Source organism: Chiloscyllium punctatum, chromosome 13 (genome assembly GCF_047496795.1).
Source record: "Chiloscyllium punctatum isolate Juve2018m chromosome 13, sChiPun1.3, whole genome shotgun sequence".
Lineage (NCBI taxonomy): Eukaryota > Metazoa > Chordata > Chondrichthyes > Orectolobiformes > Hemiscylliidae > Chiloscyllium > Chiloscyllium punctatum.
This window is the reverse complement of record NC_092751.1, coordinates 71,194,044-71,213,612: the sequence shown is the minus strand read 5'-3', so window position 1 is coordinate 71,213,612 and position 19,569 is coordinate 71,194,044. Positions and strand designations below refer to the sequence as shown.

Here is a 19,569-nt window from a genome sequence, read left to right as displayed (position 1 = left end):
CAGTTATTACTGGTATACTGCAAAGGACTGTTTTGGGGCCACGGCTTTTTATCATTTTTATAAATGACCTGGATGAGAACATAGAAGGATGGGTTCGTAAATTTGTGGGTAGCACAAAGGTCGTTGGAGTTGTGGATGGTGCCAAAGGATGTTGCAGGTTACAGAAAGACATAGATAAACTACAGTGCTGGGCTGAGAGGGAGCAAATGCAGTTTAATGCAGAAAAGTGTGAGGTGATTCATATTGGAAGGGGTAACAGGAATACAGAGTACGGGCTAATGGTAGTGTGGATGAGCAAAGAGGTCTCAGTGTCTGTGTACACAGATCCTTGAAAGTTGTCACCCAGGTTGGTAGGTTTGTTACAACTGCATATGGATTGTTAGCTTTTATTGGTAGAGAGACTGAGTTTAGGAGCCATGAGGTCATGCTGCAGCTATACAAAATGCTGGTGTGGCCGCACTTGGAGTATTGCATACAGTTCTGGTCACTGCATTATAGGAAAGATGTGGATGCATTAGAAAAGGTGCAGAGGAAATTTACAAGACCATTGTTTGGTATGGAGGGAAGGTCTTATGAGGAAAAGTTGAGGTGTTTGAGATAGAGAGAAGGTTGAGAGATGGCTTAATAGAGTCATATAAGATGATCAGAGGATTAGATAGGATGGACAGTGAGAGACTTTTTCCTTGGATGGTGATGGCTAGTATGAGGGGACATAGCTTTAAATTGAGGGGTGATAGATATAGGACAGATGTCAGAGGGAGTTTCTTTACTCAGAGAGTAGTAGGGGCATGGAATACCCTGCCTGCAACAGGAGTAGACTTATCATCTTTAAGGGCATTTAAATGGTCATTGGATAAACATATGGATTATAATGGAATAGTGTAGGTTAGATGGGCTTCAGATTGCTCAGATCGGTGCAACATCAATGGTTGAAGGGCCTGTACTGTGCTGAAATTCTCTATGTTCTCTGTCGTATGTTTATCCCTGGACAGTATTTACCTGATGGAAAGGCTGCACACCCTCAGCACTAACTCTGACGGTCAGCAATCCCTCAATACAATTCTCTTGCGTGGCTGTCTTCCATCTGTACTGACCCACAGACAGTGCTGACTGGCCTTGTTACTGACCCACAGACAGTGCTGACTGGCCTTATTACTGACCCACAGACAGTGCTGACTGGCCTTGTTACTGACCCACAGACAGTGCTGACTGGCCTTATTACTGACCCACAGACAGTGCTGACTGGCCTTATTACTGACCCACAGATAGTGCTGACTGGCCTTGTTACTGACCCACAGACAATGCTGACTGGCCTTATTACTGACCCACAGACAGTGCTGACTGGCCTTATTACTGACCCACAGACAGTGCTGACTGGCCTTGTTACTGACCCACAGACAGTGCTGACTGGCCTTATTACTGACCCACAGACAGTGCTGACTGGCCTTATTACTGACCCACAGACAGTGCTGACTGGCCTTGTTACTGACCCACAGACAGTGATGACTGGCCTTATTAATGACCCACAGACAGTGCTGACTGGCCTTGTTACTGACCCACAGACAGTGCTGACTGGCCTTATTACTGACCCACAGACAGTGCTGACTGGCCTTATTACTGACCCACAGACAGTGCTGACTGGCCTTATTACTGACCCACAGACAGTGCTGACTGGCCTTATTACTGACCCACAGACAGTGCTGACTGGCCTTATTACTGACCCACAGACAGTGCTGACTGGCCTTGTTACTGACCCACAGACAGTGCTGACTGGCCTTATTACTGACCCACAGACAGTGCTACCTTCCCCTAATATTAACCCTCAGTGTTGCTCTCCCTCATCATTAACCCAATGAGTTTGTTGTACCCTCTCGTACTGAACTATAGTGTTTGCCTGGTTTCTATGCTTGGTGTCAAAGGAACATATATTGATCTCACATTCTCATTGTCTCTCAAAATGCTTCACAGGCAACACATTAACTAATCTTTATTTGTTTTCAGATGCTCCACAGAATCTCTCAATTATTTCCCTGGATGGGTTTAAAGATTCATCCATCAATATAATTGAGGGGAATTCTGCAGTCATAATCTGCTCTGTCAAGAGCTTCCCAGTATCTAACCTGACGTGGAGACATCTTAATGTCACAATGAACAGGTCACGTTCCAACAATGAGCTGTGGTTGAAGATTCCTCACATTACACCCAGGGAGACTGGAGACTATCAGTGTGTGGCTAAGAATGAACATGGAGCAATGGAGAGCTCCATAACCATCACTGTGACATGTGAGACTCCTGTTATATTTATTTAATGTTACAGTACATTTACGGGGTTCGTTGGCATTGTTTTGTTTCTTCTCTGGATTTCTTCAAACCCCCCTAACCCCCCGCCCATTCCATAGCTCCAATGTTATCCTCTTGTCTGATTTTTCTTCATCCTTTTTCTGCTTTTACTCCCAATTTCTCTTCAATTGTTGCTGAGACAAAGGCAGTTCTTCATTTCTGTGTCCACACTCATCTGTCTGTCTCACTCTAACTGGACTAAACACTACTTTTGCTCTCCATCAGCTGAATCTGTGCTTTCTTGGTTACACACATTTTTCAGAAGCTGTTACCATCCTCTCATCCACCTTCTTCAGAGTCTAACTCTCACATCTACCAAGTATAGTGACTGCACCCAATGTTATCTCAGCTTCAGGCTGATGTTTTCAGATGTTGAGACTGAAGTCACTGATCATGATGCTTACTGTGGTTTTTCTAAGCCACATTTCAGTCCGGAAGTAACTTTGATCTTTATCATTAACCCAGATACTGGAATTTGTCTAAGCTCCCTACCTCGGCACACCAATCTTGATATCCCCATCAAAACTTGGAGCCATTATGTTGGCCATTGTCTCATTCATGTTCGGTCTAAATATCTCCCCGTGTCTTTTGTCTGGGTCTGTCAGACTCTCGACCTCCTCCTTTGTTTCTGTGTGTGGTATTATCTGCACACCAGAGATTCCACAGCGACATCTCTACAAACAAATTAATATCCCAAAGAAACTGTCAGATTTACAGAGTCTATGACAGGTTGTGAATGAACACAGATACATGCACTTCCACACGCTTTCCTCTTTTAAGACACTTTTTAAATTAAACCCTTTTGAACATTAGTAATTGAAGATCTCCCTGTTTGGCTCAGAATCACGTTTTGTCTGAAGGAGGTGAAAAATGAGAAAGAGAATTCCAGAGCTTAGGCCCCCAGGTAGTTGAAGGTTGAGGACATCAGGAAAGAGGATGGAACTGGAGAAGTGTAGAGATCTCAGAGGGTTGTAGGCCATGGGATCACTTGCTGATTTTTCCTCTGCTCTTGTTCTAGATACCCCACGGGAGACCGCAGTGTCCATCAGCGGAGCCTCAGGTGGGATCACAGAGGGACACAACGTCACATTAACCTGTTCCAGTGAAAGTGTCCCTCCAATATCTCATTACACCTGGTTCAGGATTGAGGGAAACACCAGCATCCAGTTAAACACAAGCAGCCAGATTCTCTCCTTCACTCCAGTAACACGGAGGAATGATGCAGGTTTCTACTGCACAGTGACAAACCCACTGGGTAACAGCAGCTCTAACATGACCCACCTGAATGTGGAATGTAATCATTTTACTCTGTCTGTCACTTCTTAAAACATAGGGACGATCTTTCTGGGGACAGCGTATTGACTGTAATTTAGAATAAACAGCATCACCTCCTCGCTGTTGTAATTTATGCGTCACTGAAATAGAGACTCATACTCAGTTAGGTGACCAATAGCTTGGCTGCTCAGGACCATCTTTCAGGAGGAGAGACATGGAGGGGTAGAGAGAAAATTTCAGAGCTTAGAGTTCCAAGCAGCTGAAGAAATGGCCACCAGTGGTGAAAGGATAGAAACTAGGGTATGTTCAACAGGCCAGAATTGGAGGAGACAGGGGGGACCAGCATGGAGAGTATTGAGATACTCAAGTTGGGAGTAAAGCACGGCCCTTACAAAGGTTTCAGTGTTGAGATGGTAATCACCTTGGCTGGGGGGCAGGGGGGGTGGAACGGATCTGGAGGGGGTTACAGAAATACGGAGGGATGTAGAGCCCATAGGGGTTACAGAGATAAGGAGGGTACGTAGGGGCTGAAGGAATTTAGAGAAAGGGAGGAGTGTCAGGGGCTGGAGGGAATGGTGTAGGGGCTGGAAGAAATTATAGAGAAAGGAAGCGATGTAGGGCTTGGAGGAGGTTACAGACAGAGGGATTTAAAGGTTGCAGGAAGTTACACAAACAAGGAGGGGATGTAGGGGCTGGAGGAAGTTACAGAGATAAAGAGGGCGTGTAGGGGCTGGGGGAGATTACAGAGATAGGGAGGGGGTGTAGGGGCTGGAGGAGATTACAGAGATAGGGAGGGGGCATAGGGGCTGGGGGAGATTACAGAGATAGGGAGGGGGTGTAGGGGCTGGAGGAAGTGGTGTTCTCAGACTGATTGACGTATGATGCAGTGTAATTACTGCAGGTGAATACATGGGAGCACCAGAGTTTTGGATGTGGGACATGGGGGACCAGCATGGAGAGTATTGAGATACTCAAGTTGGGAGCAAAGCATAGCCCTTACAAAGGTTTCAGTGTTGAGGTGGTAACTCTGCTATTATGAATACTTGCTGTCAATCCCTCCTCAGATGGTCCAGTGTTTTCCCGAGAGTTAGAATGTGCTCGGAGGGCAGAGGGGATTACCTGCATCTGTGCGGCCAACTCCAACCCTCCTGGAGACCTCACCTGGCACCTGCCCCATGCCAACCTCAGCGGGAACCAAACTCATGGAGACTTTGTATCGCAGCAGCTCAGAGTGGGGCATCTGGTGATGGGCTCTCTGGCCCTGACAGGGCACCCGGATAAACAGCAAGTGATGGCATCCTGCTTGGTTCGAAACCCACACGGGGCAGCCATGTTCAAGCTGTATCTCTCGGGATCAATCTCTGCTTGGCTGGTTTTACCCTCAACTCTAGAATGCTCTCCCTCACCCTCTCTGCCTCTGTGTCTCTTTACTTCCTTTCAGATGCACTTTCCAACCAACCTTTTTGACCAGAACATCCTCATGTGACAAAGGCAACACTGGATACAATTTGAGTCAGGCTATTCGTTGGTGAGAAGCTGAATGTCAGGAAGCATTTTCTTCACATAAATGGGGGAGGTGGGGTGGGGTGGGGGAAGAGAAGGAAATCTTGATCTATCTCCAACACCCTCCTCACACCATTAAACAACTCTCATTGAAAATAAGCAGAGACAACACAACAGAGGGTTGTGTTGAAGCAGGAGATGTGGTGTTAGGTGGGGTAGGTGTCTCGGGTGAATGTCTCCACTCCAATGCTGATGGGAGATGTGGGTTTATCAGGGCCAGTGATGAGCCTTGGGGCCAGTACGTGAGTGTGTCAGAACTATCAGGGGAAGGGTGTTTCAGCCTGTAAGCAGAGCTGGCTGTCAGGTCTTCAGACCCTGTAGCAGGGTGGTTGGAATTGAGGGTGGGGGGTGGAATTCAAGCCCTCGGCAGGTTGGGCAGTGTGTCTGATCCCAGTGGTTCAGGCCAGCGATGGGAAGGAGGTGAATTGTTTTGAATTGGGACATGTCTAGTTGGGTGGAGTGGGGCTGTCTGTTTGATGGGGATAAGGGGCAGACTGTCATTGGGTTGTGGTGCCTGGTCAGAGGTGGAGTGATTGCAGATGTCCACAGGATGTAAGTGTTTGGATGATTTGACACTGGGGGCTGTATAGTCAGTTGGAGCTTGGCGGATCCATTTTATTGTCCTCCAAGTTAGGCGAGGGTTTGAATGGTCTGACATTTCCTGGGCATCTCTGAGCACCTTCTGAAACCTCAGAAGCGTTCCAGACGCAGGGGACTTGCCGATCGGAATCTCCAATTTCCTGGACAGTTCTCATGCAGGCTGCTGCTTGAGGATTCTGCAGAATCCTGACACACAACTCTAGTCTGTGGTGTTCCAGCAATTAACTGCCCATCAGAATATCCAAGCCAATGTACATTGAAATGATACATGGATTATATTCAGAAGGAAGACTTGCACAAATATGTTACTCAGATTATGATAGAATATGTTTAAAGCCAGTGCTGTACTTTATAAGTATGGCAATTCCTTGAATGTGGGATGTGCGACTGCCAATTTGTGCACAGCAAGATCCCAGAAATAGCAATGTGATCATGAGGTGATAATTAATTATTGAATGAGCTTTGTTTCAACAAAGACAGGGATTACAAGGTGTGTCACTAATGCCCCATCAGTGAAGGAAACTTACTGTTTAATCCTGGTCAGTCTGTACAGTTGACTCCAATCTCAAACTCGAATGTTGTTATCTCTCCAAATGACTCTCTCGGTTCGTATCAAACCAAAATTGGTCAGGAACACCCCCCCCTACCCCCCCCCCAACCTTAACAAGGACCAATAAACAGTGACATTATTCAAGAATAAATATTTTAAAATGGAATGTTCCACTTCTCAAGATACATCAGAGCAACATTCCAAAACTACAGACCAGTAATTCATGGTTATTTTGACAGGTAAAGACTTCAACAAATGGACAGTGGGATTGATCATGGCTGGAGTCCTGCCAAGTGTTTTCCTGGCATCTTAATCTTCCTAAATGTGCGAAAGTAAGTATTCATTTAATTTCACTCTGAATATTTACTTCCACTTTCTTTCCTTCAGAAGGTGACTGTGCCCTTGGGGGTGAGGCACCAGACACTTCTTCTCTCAGTGATCCCCATGTCCCAGTGATCCAGGGTAGGCCATTCATTGTGGTGTGTCCAGATGAATAGCTATGAGTTGGTGTGATCAGGAACAGGCTGCCTGATGGGGCATGAAAGCACCTTCAACAGGACCTTGCAAATACGCAATTGCATCTGTGCTGCACTGACTCTCTGATATATAATAACCACACTGTGATATTGTGTTATTGCAGCAGAAAGACAGCGACTGAGGAGACAGCTTCAAAGGCCGGTGACATCACAGTGATCTACAATCGATTCGCTGTGAAACAGCAGGTACAGAAACTGTTTACACACATCCCTAAACCATCAATTTCACGAGATAAACAACATAACAACATGTTGAAACCATCAAACTCAAGAATGCTCTCGACTAACATTAGATTCTCAAAGCTGCTGAGCAGTAATGGGACTGTACATAGAGTCGACACATTTCAATGAGAAAGGTGTGAGGGTGGTGTGCACCCAACAACGTTCAATAGGCAACATGTGTCCCAGGTTCCCAGACAGATTACCCAGGCATTTCTGACAGTGGACTAAGCAATGTGTGGAGATTGCACATTCTCCCCGTGTCTGCATGGGTTTCCTCCGGGTGCTCCGGTTTCCTCCCACAATCCAAAGTCAGGTGAATTGGCCATGCTAAATTGCCCACAGTGTTAGGTGCATTAGTCAGGGGTAAATATAGGGTAGGAGAATGGGTCTGGTGTGGGGCGGTGTGGACTTGTTGGGCCTGTTTCCACACTGTAGAGAATCTAATCTAATCTAATCTAACGGCCCAGTGGGCAGCACTCTCAACTTCCCGTTCTCTGGTTCAAAAGATCATCTATTTAATAACCAACCCCACAAATTGACAGTGCTATCAGTTTGGGAGGATCAGTGTTGAGGAGTGCTGCACAGTCAGATGGTCAGTGCTGAGGGAGTTGCCACTTGAGAACATCTTCTGTTTCCATTTCTCTGCAGGGTTCACAGAACATGGTGATTACTGACCCTCAGACTACAACCAGGGACACAAGCAGAGAAGGGGAGACACCAGCTCCCCAGGAGGAGATGCTGGACACTCTGACAGAACTGAGGACCTTCTCGATGCCAACATCAACTTCTCAAAGCAACCCAGTGGCAATGGGACCGTTCACAGGGGCAAGGACACAGAATACACAGGGATCAGATTTCAGCCAAACTGAGAGAGAAACAGGGAGAGGGGTTTGAGAGGTGCGTGCTGACAACATGGTTGAACAATAATAAAGATAAAATGACATTGCTCAACCTTGTTGTTAGTTCTAAGCATTCTTTCCAAATGCTGCATTTTTTCATGCTGTCAGAAATGGTTCGAAGCTGATGAATAATTTTCCAGATTTTGGTTAAAGCGTCTGTGGTAAGGCTTCACAATATGTTATCATTATGTGGGAACTTCAGTTCATTCAGACAGAAACGACCTCTAACAAAAGTGCGGTTGATAGCAGCCTCCAGAACAGTAGAACTGGAATAAAATGACCTAACTTGGTGAAAGATGGTGAAATTTGAATTCCATATGAAATATGGAATTAAATGCCCAATGATTACCAAGTAGCAATGGGCTGAATTGTCTACTTCTGCATCTCTCTCTTTTATTGTTTAACGTTTGTTACCACCATAAAAAGCCCTCTGGCTCAATAATGTCTTTTAGGGAAGGAAATCTATTGGAATATATGTAAGTTCAAATGCACAGCACTGTCAATGATTCATAACCCTCCTCTGCAATGACCTAGCAGTTGTTTCAAAGCACAAAAACATCTCAGAAAAGAAAAAAAGCAGGCAGACCACCAGGCACCAATCTGGAAACAGGAATGGCAAAACCCTCCTCACCAGCATCAAGGATGGTGTGCCAAAATTTGAACTGATCCAGCACCTCAAGACTCGTTTCCATGATGTGCTGTGGGTCATCAACAGCAGAATTATAATCCAATACAATCTCCCACCTCAAGTGGCCCAGCATATCCCCCATTCTAGTATTAACATCAAGCCAGGGGATTAACCCTGGGTCAATGGAGAGTGTAGGAGGGCATGCCAGGAGCAGCACCAGGCATAATTAAGAATGGGGTGTTTACCTGGTGAAGCAACAAGACACGATGATTTGTGTGTCAAAGAACATAAACAGCAACTATTTGACAGAGTTAATTGATTCCATACGCAACAGATCAGATCTAAGGGTTGCAGTCCTGCCAAGTCAGGTTCTGAATGGTGATGGGCAATTAAACAACTCTCTAGAGGAGGGGGCTCCACAAATATTCCACCTTGAATTATGGAGAAGACCCACACATCAATGCAAAAAGTAAGACTGAAAAATGTGCAACAACATTCAGTCAACAGTGACAACTGGATGACACTTAGTCTCCTGAAGTCCCCAGGATCGTAATGGCAGTTCCCTGTCAGTTTGATACACTCCACTTGATATCAAGAAATGGTTGACACCACTGGACAATACAAAGACTATGGGCCTGACAAAATTCTGCAAACTTGCACCCTGTTCCAGTCCATCTACTACACTGGCATCGATAGAATAATTATTTATGTCCTTGGAGTTTAATTTAAAAAACAGTGAAAGTTAAGCCAAGGTCCATCTTTATTCAATTCATGGCTCATGAGTTCCCCAAGGTTCAGGAACCACATTCTCCATTGCTGCAGAAAGCAGACATCAAATTCGCTGAATCTCGGGCCAAACCACCGTGCTGCTGAAGACACTGCAGAAACCACCTCAAGGATCGACTTTGCTATTGAACACACTGCAGAAACCATCTCAAGGACCCACCTTGCTGCTGCAGACACTGCAGAAACCACCTCAAGGATCGACTTTGCTATTGAACACACTGCAGAAACCATCTCAAGGACCCACCTTGCTGCTGAAGGCACAGTTGGCTCTGCCAGGCATAATAATGAGTATCTTCTCATGATCAATTGTTTGTAAAGGATTTATTAACCCTCATTTATTTAATGCTCATTTATTTAAAACATGAAACATCTTATAAATTATGTTGTGGACATTACTGCCAGTCAACTGATTTCTATGTCTAGCTTGCGGACTAACTGTACAGCAGACTAACTGCAGGCAGGATCACAATACACAGCAACATCTATACACAGAGAAACCAACAGAGAAAGAGCCGGGTGCAGCAAGAGGGAGAGAGAGAGAGAGAGAGACAGAAAGAGAGAGTGAGAGAAAAATTGAGAGCGATAATGAGAAGGTGAGAAAGAGACAGGAAGAACTAAATAGAAAGAGACAGGGGCAGAGATAGGAAGAGATTAAGAGTGATAGATAGAGAGAGACAAATAGAGAGAAAATGAGACAGGTGGAAAGAAGGAAAAGACTGATACAGATGAGGAGCAGAGCGGAGGAAACAGGTAAACCCATTGATTCATGCTCCCCCTGCTGGATGCAGAAAGCAGTTGAGACTTTTTTGAACATTTATTCGGGGATGTGGGCATCCCTGAAAGAGTTTATTACTGACCTGTAACAGACTGTGAGAAGATGGTGGTGAGCTGCCATCCTGGTCCTCTGTGGTCATTTCACACAGAGAAATGCACAGTGGTGTTAGGGAGAGTTCCAGGACTTTGACCCAGCAACACTGATGGAACAGTGATATATTTCCAAGTCAGGATGGTGAGTGGTTTGAAGGGGAAAGTTCCACATACCTCATAAACAGTCAGGCACAAGTGGCATCCATGAAGGTATCCATGGCCACACTTTGGAACTTGGAACATTCCTTGCTCCATTCCTACTCAAGCAACCACCCACAACTTTCCGATACATTGATGACATAGTCAGTGCTATTTCCTTTACTTGTTCTGAATTGGAAAACTTCATCAAATTTGCTTCCAATTTCCACACTACTGTCACCTTCACTCACTCGATCGCTGTCTCCTCCCTCCCATTTCAAAACATTTCTTGAAGGTTAGGCTGGCAATCAATATCCAATAAAAAACTACCGACTCCTAGTTGCCTTGACTCTCCATCCTCGCATGATGCTTCCTGCAAAGACTCTGTTCCATTCTACCAGTTTCTTTACATCTCTCACATCTGTTCCAATGATATACAAAGGGAATTCTGAATTGTCTACCTTCTTCCTCAACCAATGATGCCCATCACTGTGGTTGACAGGACCCTCAGCTACGTCTGACCCATCTCCTGCATTTCTCCTCTCATTCCTTCTCTTCACTCACACAACAGTGTGATGATACTAAGATTGACTAGGTTATCTCCTTCTGACCTGTTGAAGAGGTGCAGAAACTTTCAGTGGATGGAGGAATGCCAGCTGTGTTAACAATTTCTCCAGTGTTAGCCACACCTACTTACACAAGGTGGCTATCGATGCGAATGATTTGGGTGTCAGTGCTGTACTGTTAGAAGAAGAGAAAGAGAAAGACCAACTGGGTTTTTCCCAGGAAATAGAATAATCATCAACAGAAATATTCCACAATTCACGAGACCTTAAGCTTGGTGTTAGTGTCACAACATTTCCATTGTCAGCAATGTGTCAGAGACAATTGTATAAACTAATTATAATCCCTTTAAATCACTGGGGGGAAAAAAAGGACAAAACTTCGAGATTATTTATGTGGAGTTTAATATCATAGCCATTCATTTTGAAAATTGTACATGTGACAGGACAGGAGAAGATGAAGTTTTCCAAGAGAACATAACTGCTGACACATTGTCGTGACTTTGACAAAGGAAGATGGCTGGAAAATACAGACTGAAATGGACTGTAGGAGTAAATGTTTGCTTGCTTAGAGTCAACATAATATATATGCATTTTAATGAACTGAGAAGCATTGTTCATTTTTTTTAAGAGGGAGGGGTGATAATATTTTAAAATATGGCTTTAAAATATGTATAGAATTATAGAATTATAGAATTATAGAAATGTAGAAAAATACTGCGCAGTACAGGCCCTTCGGCCCTCGATGTTGCGCCGACCGAAGCCGACCTAGCCCAATAACCTCCATATGCTTGTCCAATGCCCGCTTGAATGACCATAAAGAGGGAGAGTTCACCACTGATACTGGCAGAGCATTCCATGAACTCACAACCCGCTGAGTAAAAAATCTACCCCTAACATCTGTCCTATACCTACCACCCCTTAATTTAAAGCTGTGTCCCCTAGTAACAGCTGACTTCATTAGCGGCAAAAGGTTCTCACTGTCAACCCTATCTAAACCCCTAATCATCTTGTACACCTCTATCAAATCTCCCCTAAACCTTCTTTTCTCCAATGAGAAAAACCCCAAGTGCCTCAGCCTTTCCTCATACAATCTTCCTACCATGCCAGGCAACATCCTGGTAAACCTCCTCTGCACTCGTTCCAATGCCTCCACATCCTTCCTATAATATTTTTAAATGAAGAAAAGTTGAGAGAGATGCACAGAGGAGACTACTCAGAATCACTAGAGTAAACAGATCATGAGGCCTTGGGTTTTGTTTCCTAAAGATGGAACAATAGAAGCAGCCTGAATGGGTGTGGTCAAGCTCTGACAGAAGCAGGACTTTTGGTTTTACTTTTTCAGTAGCAGTTTCTGGGGTCTTGAAGCTGGCTATGGGAGCTGTCTTTCTCTCTTGGTTACAGCTAAAAGCTGGGGCTTCTCTTCCTGTTGTGAAACAATGTATTTCACTGAATTTGCATTTGCCAAGGGTTTGTTTATGGGATGTTACTATATCAGAACAGTTATTGCTTTGTAGTTAAATCATCTATTATTCTGTTAAGTTTTCCAACAGAGTTGTTATTCAAATTTCTTCTTTTATTGTAGCTTAATTATTGTGTATGAATATATAGAATATGAATAAAGTGTGTTTTGCTTCAAATCTGGCAGTGTGGCCAATCAAATTGTATCCCAAATGCAACACCTAGCACTTGCCTTTAAAATAGGAAATTATGCCCCAAGATACTAAAACTCCATTGAGTTTGAATTTATTGATTTGCCAACATTGAACTAATGAGACGATCCAATGTTGGGGATATAAGAAAAAGGCAGGCAGTTTGAAAATCAGGACTGCAGATGCTGGAAATCAGAGTCTGGAAAAGCAAAGCAGGTCAGGCAGCATCTGAGGAGCAAGAAAATTGACATTTTGGACAAAAACCCGAAACGTTGATTTTCCTGCTCCTCGGATGTTGCCTGACCTGCTGTGCTTTTCTAGTACCACTCTAATCTAGCCTCTGATTTCCTCACTTTTGCCTAGTTGATTTTAATCTTACTGTGAATCCTCTTGCAAGGATGCCTACCTTGAAGAAGTTCTCTTTCTCTCTACAAGAATCTCAGTGAGTCTTTCTCTCTCTCTCTCACACTGCAATCCCCAGGTCATCTCCTCTGCCATTCCTGATGAAGGGCTTTTGCCCAAAACCTCGATTTTCCAGCTCCTCAGATGCTGCCTGACCTGCTGTGCTTTACCAGCAGCACTCTAATCTAGAGTTTGAAAATCGGATAGAGCAGCTGCCATCGAGAGAGGGGGAGACCCAAGAGATTAAGGAACATCATCTGTCAAAGGAACCTTTTCATATGAAGCATATTCGCAGTTAAAAGAAAGAAGCTGACCACAGGAGATCTTTAGCTGGAAGAAGAAAGATACTGAAGATGGCAGCCCCTGTATGGTTTTGAAATTAATGCAATTTTAATATGTGTTTTATTAGAACAACAGATTGTTACAGATTTGGAGGCAGGTAATAAGCAGTTAAGAAACGAGGTTGAGAGTTGTGAATAGTTGTTGTTTAATGTTCACTTTAGAGTTAAAGAATAAATCAATACTGTTTTCTTTAAATAGTTGAATTTGAGAGTTCACTGTCTCTCATATTTTAACAGAGTACGAGGCAAGTTGAATTTTTCTCGGTATTCGGTTTAATTAACAGTAGGGTCCACCGCCATGTCGTAATGGTTTGGGAGCTAGTACAGGATTTGGATAGGTTTAGACAGATCCAGTCTGAGATTTGAACAGATTTGAAACATCCCAGCAGATTTAAACACTTGATAATTAGTGTCCTAGATCTTTAAATAAAACGTAGGTGAGACAATTTGTTTAATTTCAGTTACTTGTGGTTGGCTAAATTAAAAGTGAGGGAAATGGCTCTTAAGATTGGAGTTAGAAGATAAAGGAAGAGAGAGAGAGGAAAAAGAAAGCTGAGCAAAGAGTGAGAGAGAAGAAAGAGAGACAGAAAGAGAAAAAGATAAGAGATTTTGAATTGCAGAAGTTGCGAATTAGTCAGCAAAGTCAAATTAATCAGATGGAGGTGAAGACCGAACATGGTGATTTATACAAATATGTTAAAACGTTGCTAATTTTGATGAGAAAGATGTCAAAGACTTCTTTATTTCATTTGAAAAATCGGCTAGGCAGATGGAGTGGTCAGAAAACTTGTGAGTAATGCTTGTTCAGACTGAGCTGGTAGGCAGAGCTAGTGAAGTGTGTGCAGCACTGTCAGATGAGAGGTCAAGGGATTATGCAGGTGTCAAACAAGCTATTTTGAGTGCAGAAGCATATGGACAATGGCTCAGAAATAAAAAGAAGGAACCAGGTCTGGCTTATGTTGGGTTCACAAGAATTAAAGTTAAAAATCACACAACACCAGGTTATAGTCCAACAGGTTTATTTGGAGGCACTAGCTTTCAAAGTGCTACTTCTTCATCAGGTAGTTGTGGAGCAGAATCATAAGACAACATGACTTTATAGCAATGGGATTGCAGTGTCATGGAAGGTAATATTAATCAAATTTAGATTAAGTCTTTTATCTTTTGGAATGATCTTGTTGGCTTCAGTTATTTCATATGTAAATCACAGAACTTTTTCAAAGTTACATTCTCAAGATATCTTTAACAATAGGTGCTATCTCAGCTCAGGTAATGCATTGTAAGTGTGACGTTACAGTATGTCTGTGTCCCAGTGTATAGAATCTTACATGGATTTATGCAGTTTTTGAGCAAAATAAAATGTAATTCTGCAAGTACAAATTCACCCCACAAACTTATATATGTGTGCATGCATGGAGACCGAGTGTTTTTGTGCACGTGCGCACATGTTTGGTACTTGCAGAATTACATTTTACATTGTTCAAAAACTGTATAAATCCATGTAAGATTCCATAAGTCCCACTTTAGAAATAGAATCACTCCTATAGACCCACATACACAAGCTCGCTCTCATACGCACCCCACACACTCACACCCACAGACGCACTCTCTCACAGACTTATACCCCAATACACACACACACATACAACTACACACACTCTCTCACAGACACCCCCCCACACACACACACACACACACACTTGGTCTCCATGCATGCACATGCATATAGGCTTGTGGGGTGAATTTGTACTTGCAGAATTTAACCTCACACCTTCAATGCATTATCTGAGCTGAGATGGCAACTATTGTCAAAGTCAACTTGAGAATGCAGCTTTGATAAAGTTCTGGGATTTACATATGAAATAACATAAACAAAGATGATCATTCTAAAAGTTGAAAGATTTTTAATCTAAAATTATTTAATATTACATTCCATGACATTGCAATCCTGTTGCTATAAATCATGTGTCTTCTGATTCTGCTCCACAACCACCTGATGAAGAAGCAGCGCTTTGAAAGCTAGTGCCTCCAAATAAACCTGTTGGACTATAGCCTGGTGTTGTGTGATTTTTAACTTTGCCCACCCCAGACCAACACCAGCACCTCTGACAGAATTAAACATAGTCATTTTGATGGTTGGCCTTAAAGATAGACCAGACCTATGAGGCTCTAAGAGAGATTATTCTGCTGTAAGAGTTTAAACACTCACTTACAGAGATTATAAGAATTCATGTGGATGAACATAAAGTTCAAAAATGAGAAGAGTGGCAGAGATGGCAGATGAATATGCATTGGTGCATGAGGTGAAATTTAGCTTCTGGCACGAATTCCATCCTGTCAGGGATAGAAATTGGGAAAAGGGAAGATGCTACAGTACAAACCAAAGAGTAGTTTACACAGAAGCCAATGAGGGTGGAAAGGAGATGAAAGGTGTAATGGAGGGGGACACAGAAATTACAGTGCCAATGGTTTAAGAAGGGCACTGGGAATAAGGGATTTCCTTGCCAGAAGGTAGGATATGTAAGGTCACATTGCTGTTTGTTGAAGAAAGGCACTGTGTGAAAAGAAAGGTAAGAGAGGTAGGCAGCTAGTGCAGGAATCTTCTGTGGCTATCCCCATTTCAAACAAGTATGCTGTTTTGGAAAATGATGGATTCTCAGGGGAAAAGAGCATGAACAGCCAAGTTTCTGGTATTGAGAATGCCTCTAACGCAACGAGGGCTACGTCGGGTTCCAAGAGGTCAGTTGTGTTAGGGGAATCTCTAGCCTGAGGTACAGACAGATATTTCTGTGGTCAGCAGTGAAAAATCAGAACGGCATGTTGTTTCCCTAGTGCCAGGATCAAGGATGTCTCAGAGAGGGTGCAGAACGTTCTGAAGGGGGAGACAGGCCAGCAAGAGGTCATAGACCACATTGGAACCAACGACGTAGGAAGGGAAAAGGGTGAGATTCTGGAGGGAGATTATAGAAAGTTAGGCAGGAATTTAAAAAGGACGTCCTCGAGAGTAGTAATATCTGGATTACTCCTGGTGCTATGAGCTAGTGAGGTCAGGAATAGGAGGATAGAGCAGATGAATGCATGGCTGAGGACCTTGTGTATGGGAGAAGGATTCACATTTTTGGATCATTGAACCTCCTTTGGGGTAGACATGACCTGTACAAGAAGGATGGATGGCACCTAAATTGGAAGGGGACTAATATACTGTCAGGGAGATTTTCTGGAGCTGCTCGGGAGGACTTAAGCTTATAAAGTGGTGGGGGGTGGGGGGGGGGGATAGGCAGGATGTGTGTGTGTGTGTGGACCCAAGTAGATAGTGAGGAAAGAGATCAATCTGAGGCTGGTACAGTTGAGAACAGAAGTGAATCAAACAGTCAGGGCAGGCAGGGACAAGGTAGGACTGATGAATTAAACTGCATTTATTTCAATGCAAGGGGCTGAACAGGGAAGGCAGATAATCTCAGGGCATGGTTAGGAACATGGGACTGGGATATCATAGCAATTACAGAAACATGGCTCAGGGATGGGCAGCTCTGAGGGAGGATATTTGGGTAGATCTGAGAAATAAAGGGATGATCACCTTATTGGGATTGTAATGTAGACCCCCTCATAGTCAGAGGGAAATTGAGAAACAAACTGGTAAGGAGATCTCAGCTATCTGTAAGAATAACAGGGTGGTTAGGGTAGAGGATTTTAACTTCCCAAACATAGACTGGGACTGCCATTGTGTTAAGGGTTTAGAGGAATTTCCTATGTGCGTGCAAGAAAATTTCTGATTCAGTATGTGGATCTACCTTCTAGAGAAGTTGAAAAACTTGACCTAATCTTGGGAAATAAGGCAGGGCAGGTGACTGAGGTGTCAGTGGGGGAGGACTTTGGGGCCAGTGACCATAATTCTATTAGATTTAAAATAATGATGGAAAAGGATTAATCAGATCTAAAACTTGAAGTTCTGATTTGGAGAAAGGCCAATTTTGACGGTATTAGGCAAGAACTTTCAAAAGCTGATTGGGGGCAGATGTTCGCAGGTAAAGGAATGGCTGGAAAATGGGAAGCCTTCAGAAATGAGATTACGAGAATCCAGAGAAAGCATGTTCCTGTTAGGGTGGAAGGAAAGGCTGGTAGGTATAGGGAATGCTGGATGACTAAAGAAAGAGGGTTTGGTTAAGAAAAAGAAGGAAGCATATGTCAGGTATAGAGAGGATAAATCGAGTGAATCCTTAGAAGAGTATAAATGCAGTAGGAGTATACTTAAGAGGGAAATCAGGAGGGCAAAACGGGGACATGAGATAGCTTTGGCAAATAGAATTAAGGAGAATCCAAAGGGTTTTTATAAATACATTTAGGACAAAATATTAACTAGGGAGAGAATAGGGCCCCTCAAAGATCAGAAAGGCAGCCTTTGTGTGGAGTTGCAGAAAATGGGGGAGAGTAAAAACAAGTATTTTGCATCAATGTTTACTGTGGAAAAGGAAGATCTAGAATGTAGGGAAATAGATGGTGACACCTTGATAACTATCCATATTACAGAGGAGGAAGTGCTGAATGTCTTGAAATGCATAAAGGTGGATAAATCTCACAGGACCTGATCAGGTGTACCCTAGAACTCTGTGGGAAGCTAGAGAAGTGATTGTTCGGCCTCTTGCTGAGATATTTGGATCATCGAAAGCCACAGGTGAGGTGCAGGAAGACTGGAGGTTGACTAACGTGGAGTCACTGTTTAAGAAGGGTGGTAAGGGTAGTCTCAGGGAACTATAGACCAGTGAGTCTGACGTCGGTGGTGGGCAAGTTGCTGGAGGGAATTCTGAGGGACAGGATGTACATGTATTTGGAAAGACAAGGACTGATTAGGGATAGTCAACATGGCTTTGTGTGTGGGGAATCATGTCTCACAAAACTGATTGAGTTTTTTGAGGAAGTAACAAAGAGGATTGATGAGGGCAGAGCAGTAGATGTGATCTCTATTGACTTCAGTAAGGTGTTCGACAAGGTTCGCGATGGGAGACTGGTTAGCAAGGTTAGATCTCACTGAATACAGGGAGAACTAGCCATTTGGATACAGAACTGGCTCAAAGGTAGAAGACAGTGGCTGGTGGTAGAGGGGTGTTTTTCAGACTGGAGGCCTGTGACCAGTGGAGTGCTACAAGGATTAGTGCTGGGTCCTCTACTTTTTGTCATTTACATAAATGATTTGGATGCGAGCATAAAAACTATAGCTAGTAAGTTTGCAGATGACACCAAAATTGGAGGTGTAGTGGACAGCGAAGAAGATCACCTGAGATTACAACAGGATCTTGATCAGATGGGCCAATGGGCTGAGGAGTGGCAGATGGAATTTAATTCAGATAAATGCGAGGTGCTGCATTTTGGGAAAGCAAATCTTAGCAGGACTCATACACTTAATGGTAAGGTCCGAGGGAGTGTTGCTGAACAAAGAGACCTTGGAGTGCAGGTTCACAGCTCCTTGAAAGTTGAGTTGCAGGTTGATAGGATAGTGAAGAAGGCGTTTGGTATGCTTTCCTTTATTGGTCAGAGTATTGAGTACAGGAGTTGGGAGGTCATGTTGCAGCTGTACAGGGCATTGGTTAGGCCACTGTTGGACTATTGCATGCAATTCTGATCGCCTTCCTATTGGAAAGATGTTGTGAAACTTGAAAGGGTTCAGAAAAGATTTACAAGGATATTGCAGGAGTGGCGGATTTGAGCTATAGAGAGATGTTGAATAGGTTAGGCCTGTTTTCCCTGGAGCGTCAGAGGCTGAGGGGTGACCTTATAGATATTTACAAAATTATGAGGGGCATGGGTAGGGCAAATCGACAAAGTTTTGTCCCTGAGGTGGGGGACTTCCGAACTAGAGGGCATAGGTTTAGGGTGAGAGGGGACAGATATGAAAGAGACCCCGGGGGCAGCGTTTTCACACTCAGGGTGGTACGTGTATGGAATGAGCTGCCAGAGGATGTGGTGGAGGCTGGTACAATTGCAACATTTAAGAGGCATTTGGATGATTATATGACTAGGAAGGGTTTGGAGGGATATGAGCCCGCTGCTGGCAGGTTAGATTGGATTGGGATGTCTGGTCGGCATGGACAGGTTGGACCGAAGGGTCTGTTTCCATGCTGTACATCTCTGTGACTCTATGTGGTAGAAGAGGCTAAGCTAGTATCATTAATGAAAATAGTGAAGGAAACCCCAACACGTGTTGAGGAGCTG

At 43.7% G+C, this 19,569-nt stretch overlaps 1 protein-coding gene across 1 annotated transcript in view; it reads left to right on the top strand.

The window, feature by feature from the left end:
• LOC140484469 (myelin-associated glycoprotein-like) overlaps positions 1–7,980 on the top strand; it is a 589,058-nt gene extending 581,078 nt beyond the window's left edge. The window contains exons 5-9 of the mRNA XM_072582876.1: positions 2,002–2,283; positions 3,359–3,634; positions 4,680–4,956; positions 6,969–7,050; positions 7,735–7,980. Of these exons, the coding sequence (XP_072438977.1) occupies positions 2,002–2,283; positions 3,359–3,634; positions 4,680–4,956; positions 6,969–7,050; positions 7,735–7,980 (1,163 nt within the window). The remainder of the gene's footprint in view (positions 1–2,001; positions 2,284–3,358; positions 3,635–4,679; positions 4,957–6,968; positions 7,051–7,734) is intronic.
• The last annotated feature ends 11,589 nt before the right edge of the window (positions 7,981–19,569 follow it).